The following is a 13,445-nucleotide window of genomic DNA, read 5'->3' on the forward strand; positions in this document are numbered from 1 at the left end:
ACGTGTTAAGATGTGTTTCACGGCCCAGAATGTGGCATGTCTTGCCAAATGATCCACGTGAGATTCTGCTGTTTTTGGATGAAGTGGTCTACAGATGTGGGTTATGTGCAGTTGACTGACTGCTCAGCTACATACTCACTGATCTTCTGCCTGCTAGATCTGCGCATGTCTGCTCTGTCTGAGATTAATACAGCTACTCCTGCTTTTTGTTAGTGTTAGTGTGCTCTGTCTTCCTCCTTCCGTTTACTTTTAACCTATACGCGTCTTTATAGTTCAAGTGGGTTTCTCTATGTAGACAACATAGGGTTGGGTCTTGTTTTTTGATCCACTCTGACAATCTCTGTCTTTCCATTGGTGCATTCACACCACTGAAATTCAAGCTGATTACTGATACTGCTGGATTAATATCTACCAGATATGTTAGTATTTTCTATTTGTTGTCCTTGTTTTTTGTTTCTATTTTTGTCATCCACTTTTTTTTTTGGCATTTTGTTGTTTTAATTGAACATTTTTATGATTCCATTTTCTCTCCTTTCTTAGCATGTTAGCTATACTTCTTTTTGCAAACTTCTTCTAGTGGTTGCCTTGAAGTTCGCAATATACACTTAGAGTTAATCCAAATTCACTTTCAAATAACGCTATACCACTTTATAGGTAGTGGAGGTACCTTAAAATAAAAAAAAATCCTAATTCCGCCCTCCCACCCCTTGTATCATTGCAGTCATTCATTTCACTTAACGTAGACATATATAAGCATACACGCCCCAAACCCTGTAGTTTAATTCAATTGCGGCCTAAGAGCAGACACTGTATCATTTCTATTTTTAAAAATTTATTAAGATGTGTTTATATGTTAAGCTATATGTACATATATATGATACATACATAAACATATGTACTTGAATACATTGTTGGTATTATTGTTCTGAACCAAGTCATCTGTTAGATCAATTAAGAATAAGAAAATTTTAAGTTTCCTTTTTTACCTTCACTTAATCCTTCTTCAAGACTCTTCATTACTTTAAGTAGATCTGAGTTTCTGACACATTATTTTACTTCTCTCTAAAGAATTCCTTTTAACATTTCTTACAAGGCAGGTCAACTTTCAACAAATTCCCTCGATTTTGGTTTGTCTGAGAAAATCTTCCTTTCTTCTGAAATCTTCATTTCGCTTTTGAAGAATCACTTCACAGGGTGCACAATTCTAGGTTTTTCCCTCAACACATAAATTATCTCACTCCACTCTCTTCTTGACTGCAGGGTTGAGGGGAAGTCAGATATAATTTTTATCTTTGTTCTTCTATATGTAAGGTGTTTTTTTCCTCTGGCTTCTTTCAGGACTTTTATCTTTGATTTTCTGAAGTTTAAATATGATATGCCTAGTCCTTTTTTTTTTTTGGTGTTTATCCTGCTTGGTGTTCTCTGAACTTCCTGGATGTGTGGTTTGGTGTCTGACATTAATTTAGGGAAATTCTCCGTTACTGTTGTGACTCAGTCAAATATCTCACGTGTTCCTTTCTCTCTTTCTTCTCCTTCTGGTCTTCTCATCATGCATATGCTATACCTTCTGTAGCTGTCTCACTGTCCTTGGATATTCTGTTCTGTATTTTTCCAATCTTTGTTCTCTTTGCTTTTTGATTTTCAAGGATTTTATAGACATATCCTTAAGCTCAGAGATTCTTTCCCCAGTCGTGTCCAGTCTACTAATGAGCCTGATCAAAGGCATTCCTCACTTCTCTTACCACGTTTTTGATTTCTACGGTTTCTTTTTGGTTCTTTCTTAGAATTTCCATCTCTCTGCTTGTCTTGCCCATTTAATGGACACCTACTTTATCCATTAGAGACCTCAGCATGTGAATCGTAGGTGTTTTAAATTCCTGGTCTGGTAATTCCAACATCCTTGCCATGTCTGGTTCTCTTTCTCTTCAAATTGTGTTTTCTGCCTTTTAAATAGGCCTTTAGTGATGTGGTGGTAGTTCTGGGGATGGAGAAGCCTTCTGTGGTCCTTTGATGAGGTCTTGGTCTCTCAGTGAGGCTGTCCCTCTGGACTGTGAACGTCACAAGTGTTGCTCAAGTTTTCCTTCCCCCGTATGTGGGACAGGAAGGCTGGAGTTGGGTGTTTCCCTGCTCCCAAGTGGAGGGCAGTCTGGAGTGTATTTCCCCTCCCCGGGTCAGTGAGGCTGCGGTAATGCCCCTGCACACTGGGCTCTGGTGACCTGGTTTCCCCTGGGAGCAGGCTTGGTGAAGCACACAGTGCTCTGTTCTGTCAAACACTTTCCCTCCCCAGCCAGGAGCTGGAGGGAATTTCTCTTCCCCAATATTCACTGCGAAGACCTGGCAGAGCTCCTGGAGATAAAACTCACAATATTGTGGGGTCCCCCGGAGCCTCTAACTCTCCACTTGTCCCCCCTGAGCCTCCAGGGTCCATCATTCCAGTCCAGGCTTCCCTGGTTCCCACGGCAGCTTCCACTCCTGAGTCCCTCCTCCAGGACTCCCTGCATCTGTCTGTCCTTCCAACCTTGGGGGCGGTGAATGAACAGAAGCCCCTCTTCACTTCCTCCTCTGGCATTGAAATGCTGTGATAATTACAGTGATAGTAAGAGTGAAAATATACGGATACGGATCATGGGCGAGCACTGTCCTGAGCCTGTTACATAAAGCATCTCACTTAACCTTCATAGAAATTCCAGCGGTGGACACCAGCTGTACCCCCATTTTACAGATTGGGGCACTGAGGCTTTCGGAAATTCAGTGACTGGTCTGGAGCCGCCCAGCCAGTAAGAGGAGAGGAGCAATCCCACACATTCATGGCTTCCACAACCTGCCAACCTGAGCCTCTCCACGTTCTCGCTCGTGGCTCCTCTCAAAAAACGCCACCAGGCACACTCCTGCCTCAGGTCCTCGCATCTGCTGTTCCCTCTTTCGGAATGTTCCCCTACAGATGAGCGCACGGCTGTGCCCTCAGCCCCTGCCAGCGTCACCCCACAAGCCCTCCGGAGCCACGCAGTCGTCTAACACAGCAGCCCCCGCAGAGGTGCTGCACCCCTTCCTACTCCTCCCTGTAAGGTGTATCACCGTCTGTGCGCTACACGAGCTCCTTATTCACAGGCGACCCTTGAACAGCTCAGGGGAAATCCGGGCACTGCTTTCTCTGCCTCAGAAGCAAAAGGGACTGACAGATGACTCAGGCCGGAGCGGGAAGCTGGAACGGCAAGGGCCGAGGCAGGACTCTCACCTCACTTCTTCCCATGTCACGCGCGTGATCTCCGATCCAGCGCAAACCTCCGCCCACACCTAATTCACGGAAAGGTCCGTGCAGTGAAGATGCGGGTGCTGCCCCGGTGGACACACGCCCCGTGCGGGCGGGTCTGGCAGCTCACACCCGCAGGGTTCAAGGGCGCGCCCCGGGTACTGACCTCACGTCGTTGCCGCCGTGCGCGAAGGAGCCGAAGCAGGCGGTGAGGACCTGCAGGAAGTGGAAGAGCAGGTGGACCTCGGCCGAGTCCTTCTCCTCCTTGTCCTCGTCCACCGGGTCGTCGCGCGGGGGCTCGGGCTCGGCCAGCGGGGTGGCCAGCCGCACCTCCACGCCGCCCTCCTCGGCCTCGATCTCGGCCTCGGCCACAGCGTTGCAGTAGCTGGAGTAGCTGTCGTAGCGCAGCCGGCGGCGGGAGTAGGCCACGGCGTCGGCCACCAGCTTCTCGCTGTCCTCGGGCGCGGGCGCGTCGCTGCGGCGCGTGGCCAGGCCGGGCAGCCCGCAGATGGCCGCCGTGTAGCACGTGTAGCTGTTGTTGCGCCGCAGCAGCCGCGGGGCCCCGTCGGGCGCTGGGCGCTCGTCGCGGATGCGGTGCAGCAGGTCCTTGTAGAGCCCCGAGTCCTTGTGCACCGTGTGGTACACGTGGCCGTCGCCGCGCGCCGCGCCGTCAAAGCCGAAGGTCCCGTTGGACACAGGCGACTTGGCGCCGTGTGTCATGGACAGCGCCCGGCCTGCAGGGGGACAAGGGGACGGGCTGGGCGCTGGGACCGGGGTGCCCGCGGGGAGGCACCTCTCGGGAGGGCTGGCTGGAGGTGCTGGTGCTTCTTCCCACGTGCTCCACTTTCTAACTGGCTATGAAGGCCGTGCAATATGGTTAAAATAAAAAGGGAAACTTGGAAACGTACAACAGAGGGTGAAACTAATAATAAGGTTGTTAAAAAATGATGTTAGGTTCTCCTAAAATGTGTCTTCCAGACGTGGAGGTAGCTCTTTCCTTTTCTAGGAATCAGTAAAAGGAGGATCCCTGTAAGGAGCTGATTTTACACAAAACTTCATACAAGAGGGACTCAACCCAGTTCCCTGTGAGATACGTGCTCTAGGTGCTCCTTAAAAATATGACACACATGCACCTATGAAACCAAAACAGAATCACAGACATAGACAACAGACTTGTGGTTGGCGGGGTTGGAGGAGAGATGGAGTGGGAGTTTGGGATTGGCAGATGCAAGCTATTATACAGAGAATGGATAAACAACAAGGTCCTACTGTAGAGCACAGGGAACTATATTCAATATCCTGTGATAAACCACCATGGAAAAGAATATTTAAAGAAAAACAATGTATATATATGTATATCTGAATCATTTTGCTGTACAGCAGAAATTAACAGAACACTGTAAATCAACTATACTTCAATTTAAAAAAATAAAAAGGCCAATCAGGACAAAGTCGAATCTGTCAGATCAGTGGGCAGAGTTCCTTTGCTTTCTTTGGCCAAGTTGCAAGATGCAGCCTGGAAATGGGTGCCAGCGCCCCTGCAGGGAGGCGGGCCTGGCAAGGCTGCTGCCCACCCATCACTGTCCACAAACGCTGTGGGACAGAGGACCCCGCCATGGTCCTGATGGTATCTGTGATTCTCTAGTAGGACCGCCTCCCCGGTTCCGATGTCAGCTTTCTCTCTACCTCTTCCAAGAGGAGAGAGGGCATTCATGTTAAGCTGGATACACTGATCTTCTGCTTGTGGAAGATGCGGGTGGGGGGCTCTGAGGCAGGGTATGGGGGGCTGGGCGCCACTCGAGGCTGTAGGTAAGTGGCTCTTGGAGGAAAATCACAGGACCGCGGTTAGCCTGCTCTGCGACTACCCAGTCCCTGAGGCCTCTCTAGACTCTGGGTTTTCTCAAAGCGGAAAGCGGGGGACACTTGTGTGCACTGAAGCCTCACTGCCACACGCAGGCTGGTGGGCCCCCCCTCTGCCCGGTGCCACCCCAGCCCCCAGGGGTCTTACCATACGGAACTCGGGGGTGGTGTCCCCCTGACGTGCTTTCTGAGGCCCCCGACGGCTCCGCAGCTGACCCCGTGAGGGGGACGGTGCTGTCGTCGTGAACCTTGGCACCCGGGAGCTCTTTAAATACTGGGGACTCCGCTTCCTGAATTTTGTTGAGGCTTTCATCGGAGACTCGCGATAAAGCACCATCTTTTTGTAATTTGCCTAAAGAAAACAGTCATAACTGAAAATTTTGTTGAAGAATTCTTGTTACTGACAAATGAATATAAAAATAAATATCGTGTTACTTTCGTACTTACTTTGGGAATGAAAAAAAAGAGAAAATAAACTGGACAGTTCAATCAATTATCTGGGAAACACAGGTTAGAAAACTTGGCTATGGAGGGAAAGATGGAGGCTTAGGCCTGAGTTATCCATCCAAAAGCAACAAAAAAGACAGGATTAGATCTGATTCCCAAGGTAAACATTCTGTAAATTTTACAACCATCTAGATCCGCCTTCTGTTTTCTTAAACTAACCTCAGAATCCCTGAAATGTTTATCCTTTTTTGTCTTCATAAATACTGTTACAGTCTGTTTGGTTTTCTTCTGTTCAATAAATGACTGCTCTCAGATTTCTTCAGGTCACCAAATCTTAGGAAACAAGTAAATCATTTTCCTCAAAAGGAACAGAGAGATTCTACTTACTTTAAAAATCCTTTACTTTCAAAAGAAACCAGGGATTTTTGAAAAGCGGTTTTGAAGCTGGAGAGCATTTTTAATTGAATCTGGTGTGTGGTGCTGTGGAATTATGACCTTGTAGCCTCACATCTCCCTGCGCGAATGTCTAAGCTCTTGCCCACCCAACTGAAATGCAAACATTCTTCTCAGTTCCTCTGCTAGACATGCTCACGCATCATCTTTACCTCTATACTTAACTAGATAGTCAGATACAAGATAGATTTTTAAAAATTAAATTTGTTTTATACTGCAAGGAACAAAAAAGTGTACATACAGATCTCTGACCTCAAGTTGCTTACAATCTAGATGAGAAAAGATAATATTTGTAAAAATTATAGTAACAATTTTCAAAAAAACACAGTTGTTTTTTTTTTGGGCCGCTGGTACGGCTTCTGGGATCTTAGTTCCCTGAACAGGGATTGAACCCGTGCCCGCTTGCAGTGGAAGCTTGAAGTCCTAACCACTGGACTCCCAGGGGGTTCCCCAAAAAACTGTTAACACGTGAAACAGGTATTATTATTTTCTCTATTTTATAAACAAGCACACTGAGGCCCAGAGAGGTTAAGTCATTTGCCAAAGGTCACACAGGTAGTAAAATGCAGTCAGTTTACTCTCTGTTCACACCCTTAACCACAGTCTGCACTGAAATTAATAGAACAAGATACAAATATATTGAAATGTCAAAATACATGGCATTGACCAAAGAATCTCCTGGGAAACCAGAATGGATAGTGATGTCAATTTCCTGCTGTAACATTATAGCCTAAAGGTAGAAGAAAAGATTTTATGGTCCATTTGACATTAAGATTCAGCTATCAGAAAAAGCCTTTAAACATCAGAGCATTTAAGTATAGTTTACCACTCCCAGGGGGTTAAGTCAGCCAAGCAGGATGTTTAAGGGCGGGGGGGGGGGGGGGGGGGGGGGGGGGGGGGGGGGGGGTCCTTCTCAGCCTAAAGTGGGAAGCAGCTACATGGGAGGGGAAGAAGAGCTGGTTATCACCCGTCATCAACGTGGCTTCACTACTTAGTTTGGAGTTATATGTATTAATGTATTTTTTTTATTATTAGCTTTTAAATTTACACGTAGTGAATTGGCTCTGTGTGTGGAGAATCCTGATTCTAAAAAATGTCTAGATTCCTGTAGACAATCCACAATCAGGCTAGGGAAAGCTTCCATCAGCCCCTAAAGCTCCCCTAGTAGTCAGCCCCTCTGCCCAGCCCTAGCCCGTGACAACCACTGATCTGCTCTGTCCTAGAGTTTTGTCTTTTCCAGATGCCATAGAAATGGAATCGTAAGACCTGAGATTTTGAGGCTGGCTTCTCTGACCTGGCATGATTAATGCGTCTGGGGTTCGTTTATGTCCTTGCAGGTTTCAGTAGCTCACTCTTCTTCACTGCCAAGCAGTGTTCTAGTACACGGGTGTATTTATTTACATAAGTACGTGTTTGTTTATTGGTTCTGGGGATAACCCAGGCTGCTTCTAGTTTTTGGTGATGGCAAGTAAAGCTGCTATAAACATTCATATCCAAGCTTTTGTGTGAATTTCAATTTGTATTTCGCTAGGGTAAATACCTAGGAGTGGGTAAGTGCGTATTTATTTTAATTAATTAATTAATTAACTGGCTGCACTGGGTCTCATTGCTGTGCGCTGGCTTTCTCTAGTTCTGGCGAGCGGGGGCTACTCTTTGTTGCGGTGCACAGGCGTCTCATTGCAGTGGCTTCTCTTATTGCAGAGCACAGGCTCTAGGTGTGCAGGCTTCAGTATTTGTGGCACATGGGCTCTGTAGTTGTGGCACACAGGCTTAGTTGCTCCGCGGCATGTGGGATCTTCCCGGAGCAGGGCTCAAACCCATGTCCCCTGCATCGGCAGGCAGATTCTTAACCACTGCGCCACCAGGGAAGTTCGTAAGTGTATGTTTAAACTTACAAGAAACCGCCAAACTGGTTTCCTGAGCAGCTGTGCCATTCTGCGTTCCCAGCAGGAGCGCAGGAGCATTCTAGCTGCTCCTCAGCCTTGTCAGCAGGTGCATGGTGGTGTTTCACTGTGATTTTAATCTGCATTATTGATGTTGAGCAGCTTTTCATGGACTCACTGCTATTTGTGTATCTTTTTTGGTGAAGTGTCTGTTCAAAGTTTTCCTTATTTTTAACTGGGTTGTTTTTTGAGCTTTCTTTATATATTCTGAATACCAGTCCTTTATTAGGGGATTTGCAAACACTTTCTCCTAGGCTGCAGCTTGTCTTTTCAAATTCTCTTTATAGTGTTTCTCACAGAGTAATAGTTCATAATTTGGATGAAGTGCAGTTTACCAACTTCTTTTATGAATTGTGTTTTTGGTGTCATATCTAAACACCTTTTGCTTTACCCAAGGTCTCAAAAGTTTTCCCTTTTTGCCCCCCAATTTTATAGTTTTCTATTTTACATTTATATCTACGATGCATCTTGAGTTAATTTTTTTTAGAAGGTGTAAGGCTTAGGTCAAGGTTCTCTTTTTGGCATTTGATGCCCCACTGTTCAGTATCATTTATCATGAAGACTATTCTTCCCCCACTGAACTGACTTCGTACTTTGTTGAAAATCAATTGGCCATGTTTCTGGGTCTGTTTCTGGACTCTATTCTGTTCTGTTAATCTAGGTGTCTCTCTCTTCACCAGTTCCACACTCTCCTGTAGCTTTTTGTGGCTCTTAAAGCTGAGCAGTATGGGTCTCTTTCAACTTTACTCTTTTCCAAAATTGTTTTGCCTATTCCAGTTCCTCCTTTCCCTTTACATATCAACGTTTAAAGGGACTTGTCTAAATCTACAAAATATCCTGCTGGGATCTTTACTTAACTGTGTTAAATGTACAGATGGATTTGAGAAGAACTGACGTCTTTCCAGTACTGTCTACCCATTCATGAACATGGTATGTCTCCTCATTTGTTTTGTTCTTCTTTGAAATATGGGTTTTCAAGTTCAGATATATCCATATGAAAATGCGATTGTAAGGTACACTCTGAGGCCAAAGGTAAATACTTCTTTTCTTTTGAGAGCCCTGTAAAAGCGTGTGGCCTCCAGACTTGGAATTCAATCCTGTTGCCAGTGACAGGAAAATAGCTCCTGCAATTTTCTAAGCCACAATTTTCATCTGCTTAAAAATTGCTTTCATTGAGGTATAATTTCCATACAATGAAATTTATACATTTCAAAGGTGCAGGTAGATGACCCATGACAAATGAGTACAGCCTATAACTACTCCCCAATTAAGACAGAGTCTGTAAAGTTCCCTCCTGCCCCTAAAGTTCCCTCCTGTCCTTGCAAAACTCCCTCCTGTCCCTGCAAAACTCCCTCCTGTCCCTAAAGTTCCCTCCTGTCCTTGCGAAACTCCCTCCTATCCCTGCACGACTCCATCCTGTCCCTAAAGTTCCCTCCTGTCCTTGCGAACCTCCCTCCTATCCCTGCACGACTCCCTCCTGTCCCTAAAGTTCCCTCCTGTCCCTGCCAAGTCCCCTTGTGCCCCTCTGTAGTTGGGCTCCAGCAACCAGTGGTTTCTGTCGCTGTGGACTACTGTTCGCTGGAATCACAGAGTATGTACTCGTTTGTGTCTGGCTTCTCCTAGCAGTTAATCCTCTTCATGGCTAATTCATCCTCTGTGGTACGAATAAACCACAGTTTGGTTTATCTGTACTTGTTAACCACGTGCTTGTTAATGAGCATGTGGGTTGTCTCCACTGTTGTGGCAAGTATGCTGACCAATCTGTGTACACGTCTCTTTACTTCTCTTGGATAAACACCTAACAGTGAAATTACTGGGTCACATGGTAAATGTTTGCTTAACCTTATAGGAAACTGCTAAACTAACCTCCCCCATGGCTGTACCAGTTTTTATTTCACCATAAATGTATGAGAATTCCAGGTATCACACTTGGAATCTAGTCTTTTTACCTTGAACCATTCTTTGAGGGAGGGACGTGCTCTCTGACTGTGGCGTTGTTCTGTTTAATCCAATATTTCTCATGAGGCACAGTTACCTTCCACTAACTAGGACCTCACACTCACCCGGGCCCCAAGTTACCGAGGAAAAGGTGTGAGCCGGAAAGCAGTTGAGAGCCACGTGCCAAGGCCTGGCCTGATCTCGCTGTGTGTGTTCCCTCTGTCTGTCAGCACCACCGCGGATGACAACCGAGGGCACAGGAATCAGAAGAACAGAAGAGCCCTTACCTGCAATTTTCCTCCGCATCCACGGACACACAAAGAGCCACACGAAGAGGGCGAACAGCAGCGCGACCCCGAAGGAGATGAGCGCGATGGCCCACATGGGGAGGACCAGGCCCAGCACTGGGGAGAGAGGGGACACTGCTGAAAGGTCGGGCTTCACATCCACACACCTGCCATCCCCCAGCCCTGTAATGCACCACCTGGACCCTGTGTTTAATAAAACTCTCCACCAAAAGAAATGTGCTAGGCGTTTGGGGCGACAAAGCACTGTGTTTAAGACACACAGCTTTGTGAATATGTGGTTAAATTGGTGAGTAAGCTAATTATTAAAAGTTTCCCTATTAAGTTGGCAACACACCCATTTACAATATTATCTCAATGTCTAAATTCCTGAGTGGACAAACGGGGGTAAGAAAGGATCCGCCTTCCCTCCTAGTCGTCCCCCCGCCCCCTGCCCCTGGGCAGTGTGAAGCCCGGCGCTGCAGCTGGCACAGCAAGGCTGGCGGCTGCCTCTTTGGTTTCTCAATAGTCAGCAGCCCTGCTTTAAATGGACATGATGCTCGGACCACACACACAAACCTCTTTAAAGTCAGCTTAGATTGAGAAACAGCAGACACAGGAAAAGTCTGCTGCCTGCTTCGTAACGGCCTGAAAGCAGGGCATAAATTTCTCGTGAGAAACGTGCCTTCCTTGTTCCAGGAAGAGGAGAGTGACTCTTACCAGTGGAGACAAGGCCCCGGTACCAAGGTAAGCCTGCACAAAGACCTTGCTAAAGGAACCCTTCTGTTCTGTGCGCTTCCTCTGTATATTTCCTAGTCACTTTCCATCATTTATCACTCTTTGTCAAAATGGTACAGAAGTCCCAAAGTCTAACCGCTTCTTTGAGTGTTCATGTCTCTCCTGTGAAGGCCTCCATATGCATAAGTAAACCCTTTCTACTGTTTAAAAAAAAATAAAATAAAATAAAACAAAGTCAGCTTAGATAGGAAAGTTTTTTAAAAGGACACTGACGTTCAAACTCAACTCTTCTTTGGAGTGTCAACTCATGGAATTACAACATAGAAAAACTTGTCATGACTGTCCAATCCGGCCCACAAAGCTGCCCTTCCATCAGCCAATGAAAGTGTGGAGGGTGGAGAGACATCGGGCTTCCCAGCCTGTGGGCCCCAGAGCCCCACCCTCCTGGTGGCTCAGGCACGACTCACATCCCAACGGGTGCACCCGTGCACAGGCACAAAGACACAGGCTCAGGCGTACTCACTACCGCATTATTTGTGATAGTAAGAATTTGCAAGACAACCGATACACCCATCGTTCCATGGAAATGTGACATCAGTGTGGTGCACAGCATAAAAATGAAGTCGATCTAAATGCACGGATAAGGAAAGAGGCCCTCGATCTAGCTAAGTAAGAAAGGCCAGCTGGATCACGGTGTGTGTAGCATGACCCAATTTATGTTTAGAGGAGAAAACAACCCCACACATACACTCTGATCATGTGTGTGAATAGACAGAAAAAGTTCCAGAAAGAATCGGCGGTCACTCCTGTGGAGAGATGAGAAATTGGAGGGGGTTCTCCCTTCTCACTACATAGGCTTTCATACTGTTAACCTTGAAAATTTAGGAACTTCTTTGGTGGTGCAGTGGTTAAGAATCCACCTGCCAACGCAGGGGACATAGGATTCAAGCCCTGGTCTGGGAAGATCCCACAGGCGGTGGAGCAACTCAGCCCGTGAGCCACAACTACTGAGCCTGCGTCTAGAGCCTGCAAGCCACAATTATGAACCCACATGCCACAACTACTGAAGCCCACGTGCCTAGATCCTGTGCTCCTCAACAGGAGAAGCCACCGCAATGTGAAACTGTGCACCACAATGAAGAGTAGCCTCCACTTGCCGCAAGTATAGAAAGCCCGTGTGCAGCAAACAAGACCCCATGCAGCCAGTAAATAAAATAAAAATAAGTTAATAAAAAAAAATTTATGAGCACACACTTTTGTAAATTGTTAAACTTTTTTTTTTAAGTATGAAAGGAGTGAACTATTTAAAACTCTACTCTTAAATAAATCTCTAATGATAAAAGCTTTGTTCCACTGTTAGCCGTTCTACACATACACGCCAACTCACAGTTACTCAGTTTAGGTATTATTAGACATTTTGGTAATGGTAAGAGGAAGAACAGGTAGTTGAAACTCTAAATGGGGAGTCAGGTTTAGCATACAGAAATATGAAAAACAAAAACCCGAGATCACCCACCCTCAGTACAGCGGAGGGGCCCCCGGTGGGAGCCGACACCCAGTGGCCAGGCCGCCCCACCCTCAAAGGCCCGGCTACACCAGGAAGCGTGGCCCCACGCGGGGCTGTGCCGAGGCAGCTGGCAGCCCTGCTCTAGCCCTGGCTCCGTCCCCGGATCCGAGGCTTGGAGCTGCCTGTAAAACCACTCAGGCTGACCTCCCTGGCCGAGCCTGTGGCCGCGGCTTCCTGCTTCTGCTCTATGTCCTCATGTCTGAGTCTGATACACGTGGTAAAGGACCACTCCGAAGCGGTCTCTTGCTGAACTGAGCGGTAACTGTTAATTACCAACAACAAACTGATGAACGAACATCAACACCAACGACAGCTTGAAAATACGTGGCTTTTGAAGAGGTTTCACCATTTCCTTTGTGGCGCCTGGTTCAGCTGATGATAAAATTGTTACCTGTGCTACTTTTGGCTTCACTGCGTCAGTTAACTTGCTCTAAGACGGACGAGCTCTGGGTACTCTGGGGACGGGATGCAGTTTGGGAGCTGGGTACAGGAACATTTAAGTGAGGCAGCACTTTTGCTCCTGGGCCCTGTTTTCCTTCATCCCTGCCGAGTGGAGCCCCCAGTGAAGCAGAGCAGGGCTGCCCTACCCTCTCCTTCCAAAGCCATCTCCACACTAAGGTCACGTGGGTTCTGCAGAGTGTCAGGACCAACATCCGAAAGGGAGACACTGAGGCCAGCACGCGACTTCTGATGCTCCTCTTAGACAATAAGCCACCATGCCACCTGCCCCTTGAACTTTTACCATCACACCTGCCTTTGCCATCGGTTTGGCCTGAGAAGTGGCCAGGAAGCTCCCAAGTCACCTTCCGGGTCACAAGAACGTCACTGAGGGTGGAAAGGGTGGGAGATAGAAAAACCAAGGGTGGGAGGAAGAGGAAAGGAACTGGGAAAATGGGGGATGTCATCAATGGTGAGCAAGGGAGGAGAGAGGAACAGAACGGGGGCAGGATTTGCATCTTACCAAA

The 13,445-nt window shown here is 47.0% G+C and overlaps 1 protein-coding gene across 9 annotated transcripts in view; it reads right to left on the reverse strand.

Moving 5' to 3' along the window:
• The window catches only part of SLC20A2 (solute carrier family 20 member 2), a 103,345-nt gene that overhangs the window by 19,169 nt on the left and 70,731 nt on the right, over positions 1-13,445 (reverse strand). For all 9 annotated transcript variants that reach the window (XM_057697641.1, XM_057697636.1, XM_057697634.1 and 6 more), the window contains 3 exons: positions 10,179-10,295; positions 5,259-5,462; positions 3,417-3,984 (listed from right to left, as the gene is read on the reverse strand). In XM_057697641.1, coding sequence (XP_057553624.1) covers positions 3,417-3,984; positions 5,259-5,462; positions 10,179-10,295 — 889 coding nt within the window. The remainder of the gene's footprint in view (positions 1-3,416; positions 3,985-5,258; positions 5,463-10,178; positions 10,296-13,445) is intronic.

Source organism: Hippopotamus amphibius, chromosome 10 (assembly GCF_030028045.1).
Source record: "Hippopotamus amphibius kiboko isolate mHipAmp2 chromosome 10, mHipAmp2.hap2, whole genome shotgun sequence".
NCBI classification, from domain to species: Eukaryota; Metazoa; Chordata; class Mammalia; order Artiodactyla; family Hippopotamidae; genus Hippopotamus; species Hippopotamus amphibius.